The sequence below is a fragment of the Lampetra planeri genome, chromosome 24 (genome assembly GCF_965212315.1).
Source record: "Lampetra planeri chromosome 24, kcLamPlan1.2.h2, whole genome shotgun sequence".
Taxonomy (NCBI): domain Eukaryota; kingdom Metazoa; phylum Chordata; class Hyperoartia; order Petromyzontiformes; family Petromyzontidae; genus Lampetra; species Lampetra planeri.
This window is the reverse complement of record NC_136130.1, coordinates 11,086,977-11,106,333: the sequence shown is the minus strand read 5'-3', so window position 1 is coordinate 11,106,333 and position 19,357 is coordinate 11,086,977. Positions and strand designations below refer to the sequence as shown.

Below are 19,357 nucleotides of genomic sequence, written 5' to 3'. Positions count from 1 at the left end.
AATTGAACTTCAACAGGCACACACGCAGGCTAATACACACAGGCACACACAGGCTCATAATATACACAGGTAGGCATGTGCTCAGGGGGGGGGGGGGGGGCGGGGGGTGCGTAGGCTTGTAAGTGCACGTACGTACGCACAGTGCCGTGCACGTACAAGTTCAATTTTAGTAGGAAACCACTGGAGGCTATGCAATTTTAAATCTAGATTGAAAACTCATTTTTCTTCGCGACTGCTTTTTGTGTTTCTCCCGTACTTCCGATTAGCACGGTTGGATACATACGGTGCAAAAGAGGTTCAACATACATATACATACATGGGAATGGACTGGCATGTGTACAGGTGTGCGTGCAGGTATATGTGTATGTAGCTATGGTCATCAGGAAGTGGGCACACGTGTAATCATGGTACGTCAGCATAAAGATACACGTGCTGCTTGGAATGCAGGGGTGTATAAAATCGCAGAGTATCCTTACGGGGCACATGCTAAGGCAGGCATGCGCTAGAATGTTCACAGTCGGATGTATGCGTACGTACGCTCGCACGGGGGCCAGCACCCAGCCCAGAAAAAAGACAGATCCCCCATGTGCCTGAACAAACTGTTAAAGCAACTGCTGTTAGGGAGCACCTATAAAGGCTGGTAGCAGCACACAAGGGGGTAACACCACACCCGGCCGCCTTTGTCTCCCTAGTGAGGATGTTTACACACTGCACTAGGTACTTATTTGAGGCTGAGTCTACCTAGGGGAGGCCCACGACTGTTTCAGACAATCGTTACTGGTATTGGCCGTGAGCGGGAATCGAACTCGGTTGCGCCGGGTTCAGAGCGCAGCGAGCGAACCGCTACGCCACTTCGCCCAGCCCACGCACGTACACACACACGTACACACACACGTACACACACGTACACACGTACACACGCGCACACACAGAAACTGAATGCTACACAACAACTAGGGCCATGTTGCTAATGTAACCTCAAAGGAGAGCGATATCACAGGGCGTCGTTAGGAGAAGCTTTGCCTCCAAAGCCCCCTTTGATTGTGAACACACAATTGAAATTCTGCTATAGGATTGCCCAATTTGACCCAAAGGAATTTTCCCGCAGCCTGATAATGGGTCCCCAGTGTCTGCTCCTTGAAAGCAGGGAAGTGAGGAACAATGCGGCCTTCCCTGGGCCACTGGCAGTGCGGCAAATTAGTAGACATTATGCAGCTTAGCCCACCGCTAAGTGCTGCGGCATTGTTGATGCTCGCATCTCTTGGGCACAGCAAGAGGGAGAAAGTGAAAAAGCGATCGTTGTGTGCTCGCTGCTGCCGTGACCTTCCCTTGACCTCCGAATCGGCGCTGAACTTCACCTACCAATTCGTCAGCTGCCCATCATTGTATAAAAGCAAAATGTATTATGTTATATTTGCATGTCTTGTAGTTTTAAGTATGAAACACCATTCGAATGTAATTGCTGTTAAAGTATTTGTTTCGAATATGACTGTGGTGGTAGTATTGTGAGGTCTGGTCTAAATGACTTCCCTCACATTGTGAAGTGCATAGATATAAGTGTTTGTTTTTGTAGCATGTGCGGTGTTTATGCATGATTGCAAGTGCTGTATGTACTTTAGCCTGCATTTATTTAGCATAAGTTTAAGTTTGCTTCATTTATGTGTATTTATTTACAGAATTTGCATATAAAATGCTTGTTGTGTTTTGCACATGAATGCGCATGGCGTGTGTCCTTATATCTCCGTGTATGCCTTAGTGGCCGTGCATGTGTGTGCGTGTGTGTCTATATGTGTCTGTACATGTGCGGGGAGCGGTCGTGTAGCGGTTGACGCGCTGCGCTACGAACCCGGTGAACCGAGTTTTATTCCCGCTCACGGCCAACACCAGTGACGATTATTTGAACCGCTCGTGGGCCTCCCCTAGGTCGACTCAGCCTCAAATGACCACCGGGGAGACAAAGGCGGCCGGGCGTGGTGCTGGCCACCCACCCCCTCGTGTGCCGTGTGCCGGCTTTCACAGGCTATAAGGTGGGACGGTGATCTTTGTCTATGCCATACATGCCTATACGTGTGACGCGCGCTCCGCAGACGCTCCGGGCTGCCCCGCTGGATCCTGGCCTTCACCCTCATCCTCTCCATCGTCGTGCTGCTCTGGCTGTGCTGCGCGACGACCGCCACTGCGCCCGACCAGTATATCCGCCTTCCCCAGGTGCCACGCTCCCTCCACAGCAGCGGCAGGGCCGCACCTGCGCGCCCCGCCCTGTCTCGCGCTCACCGCTCCGTGTGTCGCTCGGACCCCGCTGCGGTGCCGGATGATGCTCGCTCGTGCCGAGTGGGGGTGGTGGTGGTGGAGAGGGTTTTGGACCCGCGTAATGACGTTTCGCTCCACGTGCCGGACGTTTTTCGGTTCCCGCCGGCTTGCCTTGCTCGTATGAATGTAAACGGTAGGGCATATATTACATTAAATTAGTCTTTGGGTCTCTGTCTAATTTGATGGGTTCTATTTAATTCTGACGGTCTCCATGCCAGTCTATGCTCCTTTTGTCATTTATATAAATCCTCTGTGACTCTACGAGTCCTACGTGTGTCGATGGGTCTCTGTGTAGGTCGCATATATTAGTTCTGCTTTGTAATGAGAATAATAAGTGTTTTTAAGTTGTGTCATTCATGCAGGCTGATTCTGGGTATGCTGCAAAATCCACAAACATGGAGGTGCATTTAATATGTTAAGTTGTTTTAAACCGATGAGAGGGTGTTTTTCCATGTACACGTTTCATTTGGACTGAACAAGATCAACATCGAACGGCCATATCATAACTCTCATTAGCTTGATCTGTATTTGCAAAATCTGCTTCGAAACCTAACTTCTGCTAAAGCCGTGGGCACATTGTGCCATTACGTAACGTGCATTGTGAACAGCGAGCGTTGCTTTTCTCCCTTTAGTACATTCTGCAGTTTTTGTTCGGTTACGTCTCCGAATTTAAAATATGCCCTGAAAGTGCGTTTCTAACCCAAAAGGAATGAGCAAGCAACCCAGCAGTCGTTCAGGCTGACAGGAGCAGACAGATATTCACCGTTATTGTCATGCACAGGCCTTGGGAAAGAAGGTTAGTCAATGATAATTTCATATCACTGCTCGCAGCCAAAGACGCATTACAAAAGAGAAAAATGTTAAATACAAAGCCTGCTAAGTCGTGCTGTACGAGAGGCAACATAGAACCGGGCTACCTTCATCTCTGGGGTAGCAATTTGGTGGCACAGTGGCAACACTCGCGCCTCACAGCAAAAAGGATCCTGAGTTTCATTCCAGACCCGGGCGCTCCTCTGTGTGGAGATTCTCTGTTCTCCCCTTGTTCTGCAGGGGTTTCCTCCAGGTTCTCCAGTTTCCTCCCATAACTTAAAACAACCTGCAAATTACTCAAGTTTAATCACACATAGCAGCATCCCCCTGTCCTCCACTGACAACTTGGCAGGACCCTCCTGAAAAAAAGAGCTTTAATACTTGGTGAACCTTTCGTGGGTGAACAAGCATAATTTTTTTGTTAAATAAATCTCCCCGTGCACACCACACACACCAAGGACATATTTCTGGCTGAGCCCACATAAGGGGGGCCCAGGCCGTGCTACGATTTCCGTTTCTGTCAAGTTTTCCATAGACGTGCAGAGATTGAGAAGCCTGGACCCAAGCAGATATTTTCGTTTAATTGCCTCTCATTTACATTCCGTTTGTGCGATCCAGTCGGGTGTCTTGCTATGAAATGAATGGACTTCCAGTTGGAACTATAGCCGTGAGCTATGCATACCACCCATTGTTAGAGATGGACCCACAACGTGATAGCAGAGAACGACTTCTAAAGTAACTTCAATAGATATCTTTGCCCACAAGAAGGGCGCATCTATCATATGCCGTGCAAGGGACATTTATTGCACGAGAAACGCTCTTAAGAAGCTGCTCTTTGGGGATGGCTGTGGAGAGCACTGCTGCTCATTTCTCCTCTGTGACGTTTCACCTCGCACGGTGGAGGCATGCTCGTGCACCGAGCCGTGAAAGCCGACATCAATACGTTCATGGAATGTCGGTCGAACGAAACAAAATAAATATCTTAATTCTCAGAGCTGGAATAAGTCAAAGTTAGTGACAAGATTCATTTCATGAGGTGGCTTTTGTGCGCTATCATTCCTGACCAGATTGGTACTCTCAACTTGCTACACTAGAAAGCCCACTCTAAATGTTTTGTAGATTAAAAAATACTTTTCATTGTTTTACGCAGAGAGAGATGTGGGGAAAAAGGCATTATGTATTGTATCATGTAAGTTTTGTTTAAATGTTTTGACATATACTCGCCACTGCCCAAAGCATTAGCCTTTTATGCTATAATAATAAATTAGATTTATATAGCATCTTAACACTTAGAGCATCTCTAGATGCTGCTCGTAAATAATTATTTCCATAAAATAATATCGAGAAAACATTAAATGACAGAGACTGGTAAAGCATACCACCACGGTGACTGCACACACATAACAGCGCCATGTAAAATTAAAATATGGTTAAAATCGGGTAAAACATTAAGCCTTAAACAAACGATCCAAACAGACTTGTAAAATATCACCCTGTGATGCAATGTTAATGGCGAGGTGCGGTTAATTTAGATGTTCTGTGCTTTTACACAACCATCACGTGCGTTCCCTCCACTCTCGTTCATCCGGTGAACGAAGGTGGATTGTGGGGAGATGGCGAACTGCCCCATGGGTTATTTGCATCTGGACAAAAAACTTGCTGAGGTATGCAGATGATGCCCCATTGACCCGAACCTGATTCATTGGACCCATCCAGAGGGGGGGGGAGGCGGGAGGGAGATGTATGCGTCGCGATGCGTAGAGAAGGAGCCGTCCATCCCCTGCCTCCGCGATTGGCACTCTCTCGTGCCAAGGAAATGGGGTCGACCCATGAAGGTGTAAATGATTAATGCATTAGCCTAATGGGCGTGAAGCGAGCGGTCAACGTAGACATGAGATCATTGTATAATACCATTCAGCCATTGTTTAATACACCAATGTACCACTCAATCAATATTCGCTTGCCGCATTAGTCTTATAAATGTATATTTTACGGCACTGTTAATGACTAATGTAGAGCGTTATTTGTGTTTGGTACAAAAAAGCTGGAATATTTGGCAATCGTCTGTGCCACTGTGCTTGCTGCAGCTTGCTCTAGAGCAGGGGTCGGCAACCTACTGCTCCGGAGCCGCATGCGGCTCTTTACGGGCTGCTTCTTGACAATATGTACGTATGTACAGTATGTACTCAGATGCATTGCGGCTCTTGAAATACTGAATTTTGTACCGAATTGGAAAGAAATGGCTCTTCTTGTTATTTTGGTTGCCGACCCCTGCTCTAGAGGCTTGGCCATTTTATACATTTCTTTAACGGGGCGCAGCAGACCTTACAATCTGTACCTTACTGTTCTCATATTTAACAACCTATAAAACAGACTTAAACTTATTTTTACGTGGAGAGGCACAGATATTATTATTGTGTTACCCATAATGCCTCGCAATAACAGATGCGTTTTTTTGTGGTTGCACAGTTGTTGCACTCGGCACAGTACTGGCACGTGCTGTATTTCGACCGCTTAATAATTCAATCATCGTTAGGGCAATTACTGTTGTGGCTGGAGGGCTGCCACCTTCTGCACAGTGGCATCGTTATGCACAGCTCCTCCCTCCGCAGACACCAGTCTTGACATCGCGTTCCTGCACCTTGCCATGTAGAGCTTGGCGAGTCTCAAGATTGCGAGCCCCCGGAAGGCAGATACCATGCTTAGAATTGTATACAATTTTTCAAATGAAACGTGAGATCAGTGGTATCATTGGGGGGGTGGGGGGGGGATTGCATGGAGCCTGTCGTGGCATTCAGGCAAGGTGTGAGGGCCGTGGGGCCTTGACAACAGTCTTGTGTCCTTGAGACCGATCCTTGGCCTCAACGTTGGCTTCAGGACTCTCAGGTCTCATCCTGGACCTTGCCAGGTGTGGCCTCAGTCAATGACTTGCCTTAGAGGCAGCCAGCCCTTGGCACACTGGCCTCGCTCCTGTTCTCAATCTCGCAATTGCGGCTCTTACCTTAGGAGCCAACAAATATGACTTGGTTGAGATTTTTGTTCTTGTATCTGTGTAGCTAAATCCTGTCTGGGAAAGTGGATGCAGGGTGACCTGAATGTCTCAAGCCGTGGCAGGTCTTATCCAAGTTCGCACGTTTTGAAAGCGTGGAAATCGCTTGACCATGGCTGAGAAATCAGAGCCCTGTGTGGCGTGACAAGCCGTGCAGCGTCCGCATAGCTTTAGACGGCTGATCATGCCGTCGCTCTTCTGAATCTGAGCGAGACCTTCAATGACAACCCAGAACTCTGCATAAGCACACCGTCCAGTGTTTGTCACGATGCATTCCATCAAATTGCTTCGTTTCAGTGGGACTGCATGCACATCCGCAACGGCAGAGATAATTCGCCACTCGTTAATTGCAGCATCTCCGCAGCACTTGGGCCAGGCCTGATGCATTTTGAGGAGGCCCACGCGTGAATGGTGAAATCTCGCTAGCAGATGGTCACGGGACAGAGCGAGGTGTTCTGGTTAACATTACGGGACAGTTGGCACATGCGCCACCTGTGCTTCCTGCTGTGCCACCTTGCTGGGTTTTTGGCTTGTCCAACGCTCCTCCCCTTGTTACCGACAGGGATGCTGCCGCGTAGCGTTTATGACGGTGACGAAGCTCCGCTGGCAAGGCCAGTGCTGATGTCGCTGGCACAGGATAGCGGCAACGCTGTCAAAGCCAGCACCGTTGTTATAGCTACATTGCTTCTTCCTTCTATGGATATTCATTCTCATTGTTAGATGTAATTGGTTCAAAGCCTAACTAGCATCTTACAATTCTTCTTACCTCTAAGTCTGTTTTTCTAAAGAGAATATTACTTTTCTGGATTCCTACATCTTAACCCCCGCCCCCCCCCTCACATTATTCCCCTTATGGCTGATGTTGACACCAACACGAGGGTGCAGAGTGTATGTAGGCGTCACTGTAAACTCGGCACAGGAGAGAATGCACTCGACCAGGATGACCGCCATGGAGATGGAGCGATGAGAGCGATTCATGTGCATGACCGAGATTGATTGTGGCTTCCCACAGCCTGCGAGGGACGATGACGCTAATGTGGGGAGGCGTTCGCCCACCAGCGGATAGATAATTATAATTGATGACGCTGACATAGCTGAACATAGCTGAAAATTGTAAAAAAAAAAAGCTCAAATCACTAGGAAACCAACTTCCGAAGCTCTGGCTGCCATATGCTGTTAGCTGGCAGGTGGGCAACACTAAAACGCACGCTGTTCTGGAGAAGCTTACGCACAATACAACCGCGGACAAAACATCGCGTGGGTTCTCAGGCATCTCAGTCATCTGTTCGTGGGATTGAGGAGCGACAGGCTTTTTTTCTTTTTTTTTCTCTGCAAAAGAGGTGACAAGAGGGAGTTATTCGCCGCATCAATTGAAGTCCCGGCTGACTATCGACAAGGCTGTCCCGGGAAAATTGACGACGCACTTTGTTTATCTGCTTTCTGCTGAGCGTGGCATCGTTAGTGGCGTGATGAATGTGTGTCGGTTTTGAGGCAGTGTCTGCGTTGTTATATATTTATTTATTTCCACCGCAAACTGAAAAAGCGTGTGCACCTTTTCTGCTGCTTGAATGGCAGCATCGTTATTGTGTCACGGGTTAATCAAACTAAATTACTGAAGATAGCCCGATAAAGGATCCAACGATGTATGGCAAAACGTCATCATTAGAGCTCACACCGTTGTCAAGCCCATCGATAAACCGCTTGCATCCTGAAACCCGACTCGGCAAATTTACGCGACAAAAGTTAAATGCAACATTTCATGTGGATCCTTGAAAAAAAAAAATTTCGTTAAAAATTGGTCGCAGCTCTCAGGTCTGCCGATGGACATCTTTCCAAACACAAGTTCTAAAAACTTTAGCAGCCAGCCAGCCAGCGCGTTTGTGTCCCCCCCAAAGAATGTACTGCCTGCTCAATCTCATGCCTTCTGATGTGTTTGCATAGCAACCTCAGCTGGGCCTCTCCCCATTAGCAGCTGCTGTGCTCTGTCGCTCGGGCTACAGAGAGCTGCAAATAGAGCTGCAAATAAAGCACAGATGGGTCCTTGAATTTCCATGTTACAGATGGCTGCCACAACACCAAGCAGATTCACCTTGGGAGCAGAGTTCTCGCTTGTGCCAAAAGAGAGCGGGCGAGTCCCCGGGAAGACGCGAAGCCCTGCGTGCGATCGTGTCGACGCTCTTGCAATAAGAAGGAGCGTTTGCCAGGAAGCTACCGATTGCCCTTGGCTTCCATGCGGCGCTGATGGAGATGGAGCTGCTAACACCGGCCCAGGTTTCGCTTGAGACGTGTGCGGTGGGCCGTTATGGTGATGTAGTGTTGTACAGACGGACTCTTCGACGTCTTTTGTAGCACACACTTTTATTCGTCTTATGAACACAGTCCCTATGCACTGAGGGGTATACGGTCCCCTCACCCTATACACTCAGAACGTACAAGCCTCTGCACCCTACAGGCTACTTAATACCCTGCTCTTTCAATGTCCTCTGACTGGACCTAGGGAGATATCTCCCCGACCACTGGTTACTCTGAACCCTAGCCCTTATAAGGGCTGGAGGGCTTGGTCCAGGGTCCTAGGCTTCTTCCGCCGTCTTGGGTCTTCGTGTAGTCGAACTCCCCGAGAGCTCTGAGCGCTCTGGCTTTATACTTGTTCGTGGCCGGGTTGTCCAATCCCCGGCCACCTTGTGGAACCCTGTGATTGGTCGTTCCCAATCTGCTTTTCGATCCCAATTCACCCTATCTGACCCTGACCGTTTGGTCGCGCGGGAAAACCTTGTTTACGGTCAGCTCTCACAGCTTGTGAGACCCTGACCGTTAGTTTGAGCGGGAAAACCTTGTTAACGATTTGCTCTCCCAGTTTGTGAACATCGAGTAGTTAACTCTACTACAGTGACATGACGTGCTCCCCGTGCAGGGAGCCACTTCACGTATGGATGAGTGTCTCACCCGCAGGTGACGTGAGCTTCATTGGTGGCCATTTGCCACAAACATCCTTGGGTGGGGGGGGGGGTTGCCAGGAACCCACCCGGAGGTGGAGCTGGAGACCGATGCCAGCTGTGGGGGTGGGAGCCACGCCACTGGGAGGACTCCGTGTGCAGAGTAGCTGCGGAGAGCGAGAGACCGTGCTCGGCATGAGTTGAAGGGACGAGATGTGACAACCGCGGCGATGATCATCATCAGCCATGATCAGTCCACTGCTAGATTAAGGCCTCCCCAATAGCCCGCATATCCCACGGTTATAGAATACAATAATCTGTCTAACACTGCGCACGAGCTGATGTCATCACTCCCTCTCCTCGGTGGACGTCCTCTCGGATGGATTCCGTTCCTTGGCTGCCACTCTCAATATTTTTGACAGTGTGCCATCATGCCCATGTTTTGTATTTACATTGTGTTTGATTTAGCACTAAATTCTGTATCTTCTCTTGTATTCCCCACATCTATCATAAAAAGGGCTTGCTGTCTTGATGGGCTTTCACCTTGCTTCAATGATTTCACCTAGGTTATTCATTGATTGATTTAAAGTGTTTGTGTGTGTTGGCAGGAAGCGGAGGCAGTATAGTACAATAATGATTTTTTTTTCTGAACCTGGCGTGAACCTCTCCTAGGTTCACTTGGCCTAAAAATACCTCCACTGTCAGCATTGGGGAGATTAAGGCAGCCACGTGAGATGTGGGTCCCACCACTATATTTTGTGCTGTGCCAGCTTTAATAAGTGCTTGCTGACAGCACGTACACCAACAGCCTCTGCAGAAAATGAGGAATGATCGTTATCTTTGTATATCTCTAAATGTACATGCTGGCGCATGGTTACGTACTTATACGTACACATAATACCCACAAATGTACGTGAGTTTACACTTCTGTGAGTACGCATACACTCACACATGCGTATACTCCCATACATTTTGTCGAATTTAGGTCTAAAAATGGGTCATACAGGACCCCTTTAAATGTTTTGTCCCATGACTCTCCACCACTCACAATATTAGGCTTGGTGCAAAAATGTTACTGCTATGGGTGTTATTATTTTCCATCAGTCCCATTCCTCATCCGTTATACATTTTTTATGAATGCCACTCCCCCCATGCCTCGCTATGTAACCTACCAACTCGGCTAAAGAAGAGCATTTTTTTTTTATCAGAGCTGCACTACCTGCTGTGACAAATGGCTCGGGAACACAGTCGTTATAGGACAATGCACGTGACCAAAACTGAGAAGGGCACAAAGAAGCGGGGGAGAGACGCTTGCTTGGAAGTACGTTCAGAGAGCGAAAAAATAACACGTGGATTAGAGAACATACGCATGTTAATGATATTAAATCTGTTGGGGAAAACGAGTGGGGTCATAACTAATGTTTAAGTTGGATCATGTGGGTATTATGTCTCATTAATAATTTACACTAATTATAAAAATAAATTTACTTGTTTATCCAGGATAGCCACAATGAGTTGTACGACTTTTTAAAGAGGGTTTTGCATTTGGTTTTTATTTAAAGATTTTTTTCAGCCAATTAACGAATGTTTATACTAGTGGGGGGGAAACCGGAGAAAACCAACGCCTTGTAGTGAGGAGGTAACACTGGATCCGCGTACAGATGGAAACACATGGTGATTAGTCCACTTGCTGTACTGCCTTCTTCTAGCGAGTCGGGGTATGGCACCTCATTTACATGGGAAGGGAGTTTCACAACGTTTACGCCTCACAGTGCTGAACTACAGGACACGTTCATAGCCACCACTGCCCGGCTCCGTTAGAGATATGCACCCTCCAGCAAAGTCGGTTATGTTGAAGAGCAAGCAATATTTGACAATTGCAAGTCTCCGCATGAAATTAAAATGAGTGGCCTCAGGCAGGGACACGTAGCAAGAAGGGGATTGCCGACGGTGAGATTAATAACCGAGCGGCAAACCAACGGAACGTGACGCGTCTCTGAGGACATCCACCGAGATGGAGCTATGAAATCGGCTCGTGCAGTAAGTGCCGGGTGGAATCTTCCATCGCGGGAGTATGGAGAGACGGCCACAGCTTGGGGAGGGAGGCCTTTGTCCAGCGACCGTGGTTGATGATGTCCGGCTGCGTACCGTTTTGTTTCTGACGCCGCCGACTTTGCTGCTGCTGTTGTTATTGTGCAGAAGCTGAGCATCAACGGGGACCTGCAGTACCTGAAGGAGCTGTACCTCAAGATGCCGCTTGACTCCACAGTGCCGTTGGTGAGCGTGGCCATGGAGGACGACGGGGACGAGGGAGGGCCTCTGCCGGCCAAAGTTGCCATGTTGCACGCCACGCTGTGACAGAGTCGCCAGGGGGGAAAAACATTCTGGGGGTCCGATTCCTGTCCTGACAGAGGTGGTGGGGGGGGGACTCTTTGGGATAGATTGCGGGAATGAGAAAGGGCAACTTTTTTCGATATTTTTTTTTTTAGCTGTTAAGGTAAAAAAAGTAAAGTGACACCGCAAAAATAAGTGACTCCATTTAATCTGAGTGCATGTTATTGAGTCGGAGCCTCAAGGGATCCGTTTGCTTCTAAACCATTAACATTCAAATGGGATCTGTGTTTCTCTTGGGGGTCGTCTATGAGTTACAGCTGCACTGCACGTAACGAAGGCCTTTTTGCCACGACTGGAGTTGGACCCCCGCAATCTTAGGTCATCGAATCAAAATTATTCTCTTCTCAATGTTTTCACAGAAATTGATGCAGGTGAAATGACTTATTCCCTTCCCAACGTGTTTCTTTTTCTCTTTAAGTTAGCGTATTTTGTCGCTCCATTTTTTGGGTAGGTGTAGGTGGACTGATATAGTTTGAGGAAAACGAAAGTATGTTAAGAGGGAAGAAAGTAAACAAATGCTTGACTGCATTTTATCACAACCTAATACATTTAATGGATTGAGAACTCGCTAATTTGAGTAATGGCCTCTGGTGTGTTGTTTTTATTTGTCGTCCTGCTGGGAAATGTGTTGGCTCTGAATCTTGGGGGCTCTGTCCTGGACTGAACCTTGTTGGCTTAAGGGGAGTGCAGGTTTTTCTTTCCTTGAAAATGTCACTGGTGTGGGAGAGAGAAAAACCCGCCCGGTTTATTTACTTCCTGATGCTTAAAACTAAATTTGATTTTCCCTCTTTGTCAACAGCGAGCATTGCTTTGTTATCTTTTGCGCCATATCTTTTTGTACTGATGTAAACAAACCCCCCCAATCTCACAGCACAAATCCTTTGCTGAATTTAACTTTGGGATAATTGGACAGTAAATTCAAGACGTTAACTTCAAGATGGCGCATTCAAGTGTGCATACGGACATGCTATGTAAAATGTTTTCCTTAATTGGCCGCGGTACGATATTGTCACTTTCTGACATTCGTGAAATTTCTGGTAGAAGTGTTCCCGTTGTGACCCATTTCTGCACTCCACCATATGATAAACAACCTTGTTTTCAGTTTTGAGCATCTCAAATGGGTTAGTATTTAAAGAAGATGGGACCGATGAAAACCTGGCAAAGTGGTGAAATTTAAACATTGGAAAATGACTTGATGTGCTAGGTTGACGTCAAAGACTTTGGTAGTGGTGACCTCTATAATAATGTGTCTTGCTGCAGTCACGGAAGCTTCAGAAGTGACATTCAAACGGTGAATTGTTTTTGCATCGCCGCAAGCAGCGGTTCAGTTGGACACTGTAACAACAGCGATATAAATATCTGTGAAGCATGTAATGCAACCTCACGATAAAGAAGAACCCCTGGATTAATGCACCTGTGTTGTACAATGCAATACTTGTAGAGCCGAATTAACATTGATATATTGAATGTAATGGTCTACTTATAAATTCTGTTTGAAGTTGGCTAAAAATCGGTGACTAGCAAATCAATATTAGGTGAATTGTAAAAAAAAAAATCCTCTTCGGATCGAACACATGGAGGGCACTTATTTCGGAGGATTCAATCCTATGGTGGTGGTGTTAATGGGTTGCTGTGTAATTCATGGAACAGACCATATCCTTCTTTGGACATAGGAAATTAAATTAAACAAGCATCTTCGTTAAATTGTATTATTTATGAAACCTAATTTTTCATGGAGCAAGAAAAAAGTTATTAATTTTAAAGCCATAGAATTTGTTTTACAATATACAGTGTAAAGTGTGGAAGAGTAGGCCAAAAACCCTCTAAAAAGGCTCGAGGGCTTTCTCCAGTGGAGCTTCGTCCACCAGCATTGGTATGAGCAGGGAATTGCAGGCCTGCACCATTACCACTATGAATCCAGAGCATTCCTCATTTTCTGATAAACACAGCCCTGGATTAATGGCCAAATAATGCGTTACATTCTTCTGAATATTTATTTTCTCTCTCTCCTCGTCAGCCGATTCATAGAGTATAGAAACCTCTCGCTAAACCCATGGCAGTGCTGTTGATATATGTGTACCGGCGACATTTATTCCCACAGCGTTCACCAGTGGGGTGGGCTTTATTAGCCCTGTTCCATGTGGGTGGCTCTTAAGGTGTCTTTGTTTTCGAGAATCTGTTATTTTTTCCTGAGTTTCTAAAGACGTGGGACATTTGAATTGCTTAAAATGTGTAAGCAGCCGTTTTTGCGAATGTTTGTTCTGGCATCAGATGGATATAAACAACAGCAGAAAGAGACAAGGTTTTAATGTTCTATTAGGTCTCTCGTCTTTTCCTACGGTATTTGCATTTGTTTAAATGTCCATGTGCAGTCACACCTCTATAATCTGACTGGTTCTCTCTCGCAGGCTTTGGGTTGTAATGCATTATTCTTAAGGTTTTGCTTAATTTGGCAGCGGGATTGTTAGTGCGGGTTGTTATAAAGTAAAGTAATCCATTCCACAAAATGTAATTAGAAACGTAACATTGTTTCTAAACTCCGCTTGATTGTAGGAGTGCGACTGCATCAGAGTAACGAGCTTGCGATGTGTGTGGGGAAAATAAGGTACTGTTAATTCAATACAAGATCAATTGTGTAGCTAGATTGCAAGTGGTTAATGGATTAAACTCTTTACTGAAACTCAAATGCAATGCTTTTTTTTTTCTCCGCTACTTTTGCCGTGGGCCATGGAATCAAGACTGAGACGCATCCTACGCATGCTGCAGATCGCTTGACATTGACACTGGAATTATTTGGTGAAAAGCTACAGCCAGGTGGCTCTGGTGGAGCAAGCGGGCCACACGTTCGGAAGGTTGTGAGCAAATCCTGGTTTGGGAGTGGACTCAGTACATCAATTCGCGGATAGTTTGCGCAGTGGTTGCACCTATAGATAGACTCACTCCAATATGAATGTGGAATTTCCACCACAGGGCCTAGGGCTGCATACCGGGCACGTGCGCACTGCCTTCACTGCTCATTTGAGCAGAAAATCACGTTGATTTGGTGAAATGTCAGTTGAAGAGCATCGCAAAACTGCACCATGGTTTCCTAGCTGAAGCTGGACTGCCTTAACCAGTTGGATATTATAATGTAATTATCTGCTATCTTGTCACATCTTGTTACACGTCTTTTGATAGCTGCCATATGCTAAAGTCTTCATCGGCCAACCCACAGCAAGCTGAAGTGTAAATGACCAACTCTGTCATGTTTACTTCTGATTGGAATGCCGCTAATTGGCAATTATCGGTGATTGTTTCTAAACCTAAATGGTCAGCTCACAGTAAGAGCATATTGAATAGCTTCGTATTGGGTTGGATTTAGTCCTAATAAACATAGCACATGGTATAATGTGATAATTCTGCATTGGTTGACCATAATTATCTAAATGATGAACATTTTAAGTAATATATATTATAATAAAATTAGTTCACATTGTGGCAGCATTGACACTATCTTAAATCTCACTTATGATTCACACAATCCCCAAGCTGTAGTCCGATTTATTTTAATGATTGTGTAAAATTGTATTATGTTATATATGGTTACCACAGGCTGAAACGTGGGCACATGTTGTTGACATGTCCCCTATTCACTGGTGGCTCTGAGCACGGTAAGCCGCTCGCTCGCGTGCGCTGTCATTCCTCGTCTAAAGATCAAGGTCAAGGCGAGTTCTGCGAATGCCACCACACCGAAATTCCATGAAGCTTTGTCTACGGCTGTCGATAGCCGATCTCCAACGTTTCCACTTTTATCATCCACCACAACCATATCGACCCAATTTGTACCTACATCGCGATCACGCCCCCCCCCCCCCTGCGAAAACTTGGCAGGACCTCCCCCCCCCCCCTCCCACCTAAAAGCGAGTCGCGAGACTCGGTTTGGCAATGCAACAACCACCGCCTGACTGGCAGAAGAACGTCGCTTGGCAGCAGTGGTGACGCGTGGTTGGCATGGACCCCCCTGGTGCAGGAAATGAAGTAGGGGGGACCCCTGTCCAATTTCTCCCCCCCCCACCACTTTGTAGATCGGTACCAGGGCCACTTTCCCTGTGGGTTCCGGCGCAGTTGCACCGCCTGCACACCCGATAGCAACGCCACCGCTCGGTGCACCTGATCCACGCCACCGCCATCGGCGGTGCCACAGACGGGAGCCATAAATAACGGCACGCAGGTGGGGACTGTAAACACGGACGTTGAAGGGGCCGCTGAAGACTTGACTTGAGTTTCCGTGCACGTCTAACATCGGTGGCAAGCGACATCGAAACTGGTCCGGAGCCTCTCATTTCATTGACCCGCTCTCACCAATATGGTAAATTACGATCAAACGGTGCAAAAAAAACGTCTTGCTTCCCATTACACATTATTTAGAGTTGCGGACGCTTTTAAAGCCACTGCTGGATGAGGGCCTTCCCGTGCCGTGTGGGTCACGGTGGTTTTGTGCTATCATCGTGCCGATTTGTGAAAGGGGCGCCCCGGTATCAGGTCAGATATCACTGGCAACTGACGTTGGCTGTGACCTCGAATCGAACTCGGATCGCCGGGTTCTTAGCGCACTGCGCTAAATCTCTTGTGCCGCCGCTCCCACACTCCCTATCGTCTGTGTGGAAAATAAAACGTTCGCTTAATAGGGATAATAAGATTTATCGTGCAACTCAATTAGATGATAACAGTAACGTGTCGCTGCGCGGATCGTGTTACCTTGCACGCGGCTCGCTGCATCCCAGATCGTGCGCGTGCAGAATAATGCAGATTTTAAAATGTGTGAAAAGCTGTGGCACCTTGGCCCGAGTGAAGCGTACAATGTGGCGTTAATTTGCATTCATATATGCTCGACCACACGGATGCTAAAAGGGCACAAACTAGACACTTTGAGTTCTTGCCAAATCCATTATCCTTTAAAGCCCACTCCTTGCCACTAAAACTGAGAATGCGCTCTCCTCGAATACAGATGTCAAGTTTGGCAGAGGCACCCCAAGCATGCATTTGTTACACACATCGGCCCTTGGAGATAAAAAGGCCCAATATAAAAATTATGACTTTTTGAGTAACTCTCATTTTTTGGGTTAGGCCACGCAAATCTGAACAAATGTGTCGTTATCCCCTCCACCAGCCGACGTAACCAATTTTAGTGTCACGTGTACATGCGTTTAACACGCCAATTACTATTTTCTGGTCGCCCACCGGTAAGTTGAGCAATTCTCACAACCAAAATTGAGCAGTTGTGCGAATTAATTGGGGAAATGTTCAGTGTTTAATAATGACACATTCATAAATGTTTTATATACATCAAAACAATCTCTGAAAATGTACTTCACAAATTTGACAAAGAAGGCATTCATAGCTGGGCTCGAGATAAATGAGCAAACCAAAAGTCACGTACAACTATTTTTTTTACGTGGGAAAATATTAATAATGTTTGTTCTAGGATGAGTAAGTTAAGCGTTCTTAACGTAATCCTTTGGAAGGCTTGTTGACAAGCCTATGCATCTATCTTTAGCACCGAGGCCCCTGCTCTTGGTCTGAGCTCAGGCTTGGCTCTGGCTGAAGGAGAGCTGGCTCAAAGCCATACCGTGCTTTCGTTGAGCCGATTCTGGGCATGGTCTGGGCCACGCTCAGGATTTCCATGAGGCTCAACCCCCGAGTCCCCGAGCCATGGCTGAGCCGCTCAATCATGGGCCTTTGAAATCAATTGAGCGACTCGAGCCTGAGCTAAGTCTGAGTGTTAGTGGCCGAACCCAGTGCCGGATTATCCTAGTAGCAAAAGTAGCGTCATATGTAGTAGCTAAGGGCCCTGCACTTTCAAAGGCCCCGCGCTAAATGCTTTCAAGCTATCAATTCCGGTTCAGTGATTCTGCACTTGCTCTATTACCATAGTACTATACCGCCTTCAACTTTTATGAACGACTGGGTGTTTAAGGTTAGCGATTTGTCGTATTATCTGGCTGTATAGCAAATGAAAAAATACAATGACTTTACTATGCAAGTAAAAAAAAATTGTGTTTTTTTATTTAGGGCCCCTTTATAACATACTAGCGGGAAGTACCCAGCGTTGTCCGGGGGGAAATATATTTCAAAACTTCTCTTAAAAACATAACATATACATACACAAATACTAAGCTATTGCGAAAGCCCGGCGTGCCCGTTTGTACATTTGTCCGTCAACACAATTATGAGAGGCTTGCAGAAGTCCAAAAAGTTATAGAAAGTGGGGGATAAATAGATTATCTAAAAGGTTTCTGAAAATTGTCGACCTCCCCCCCCCTCAAAAAATATTCCCCCCACATAGGCATATATACCTACACATCCTGCATACAATAGAGTAGTTACTAGTGACTCTATAGTAGTATCTGACTCTACAGTAGTATCTACTGACTATCGTATCTATTGACACTATAGTAGTACCTGTTGACTCTGTAGTTGATCTACTAACTCTCCAGTAGTATCTACTGACTCTATAGTAGTATCCACTGACTATAGTAGTAACTACTAATTCTACAGTAGTAACTACTAATTCTACAGTAGTAACTACTGACTCTACAGTAGTATTTACTGACTGTTGAAGTATTTACTGACCATAGTAGTATCTACTAACTCTACAGTAGTATCTACTGACCGTAAAGTAGTATCTACTGTCTGTAGGTGGAAAATCATCTTTTTTCGCGTGGCTGCTGATGTAGATGGAGAGCAACAACTACAATTTCACATTCAGGTGGTCAAGCAAGATAACCGCGTTAGGAAGTAGCTGAGTGTATCGCTGTGATGTCTCCTTCGTATTTGTGGATCGGGAATTGCCTTGATGGAGTAAAAAAATGAGCACGGCTGACAAGTTGAAGCGGAAATTTGCATCGAATGTTAACGAACGCATGACAGTGATGGTGATGATACACTTAAGTGTTATTACCTATTGTGACAGACAATGCCACACGCCGCTGGTGTGTCGAGATTGTACGTGGCGTAATTATTACATTATTAATACTATGTATAGCCGAGGAAAGCCTCACGGAGTCTAAAGACTTTATACGTGTATGTGTATATGTTGAACTTCTTTCGCACTGTACGCAGCCAACCGTTCAGGAGGCTCCTGCCACATGTTTTGTAGGGGAGGGGTTGGTATTGATGCTATGTGTAACTGGCAGGTAATATATGACCGACGTAACAGAGAACAGTGGTGGGAGACATACGAACTCCACAGTGAAAGATGCCCGAGTTGGACACTGAACCCAGGCCCTCCTTGCTGTGAACACGACTGTTACCAGCCTGCCAACCTCATCTTCAGCATTGCCCCTGTTATGATTTATCGCGTGGCAATAACATCGCCGCGATTGTGTAGCGTAGGCTCGAGCAGAAGATGCATTTGGAGATGAGTGACATAAAATAATTATGGCTCGCCGTCATAAATAAAATGTGTACACGCACATTAATAACACGGGGCGGGGGGTGGGTGTTATAGCCTACCGACGGGTCTTCAATTATTAAGACGATTTGATTTGTTATTCTGCTCGAGTCCTGGTAGGTTACGACAGGTCTCCCTTGGAAAGAGACGATGTATCACCATGGGCTCTGGCCCTGATAAAAGGATCTCTAAACGAAGCTTTAATTACAACAGTATCAAAGAAAATCAGGAGTAATAAATTGGCCAAACACACAAACGGCACTTTTAATTGATTTCGTGTCCCAATGTAATCGGATCCCGAGATGCTTGAGAACTAACCCCCCCCCCCTCCTACATTCGGAGATAACGAAGGGGGCATGGGGGGCTCCATGGGGCAGACGAGAAAGAGAAACGCAGCTCGGGCTCAAGCAACTTGGGGTGCCAACGAGT

The 19,357-nt window shown here is 46.4% G+C and overlaps 1 protein-coding gene across 2 annotated transcripts in view; it reads left to right on the top strand.

The window, feature by feature from the left end:
- The window catches only part of TMEM59 (transmembrane protein 59), a 65,335-nt gene extending 51,159 nt beyond the window's left edge, over positions 1-14,176 (top strand). For both annotated transcript variants that reach the window (XM_078605686.1, XM_078605684.1), the window contains exons 7-8: positions 2,088-2,208; positions 11,302-14,176. In XM_078605686.1, the coding sequence (XP_078461812.1) occupies positions 2,088-2,208; positions 11,302-11,460 (280 nt within the window). In that variant the 3' untranslated portion in view covers positions 11,461-14,176. The remainder of the gene's footprint in view (positions 1-2,087; positions 2,209-11,301) is intronic.
- The last annotated feature ends 5,181 nt before the right edge of the window (positions 14,177-19,357 follow it).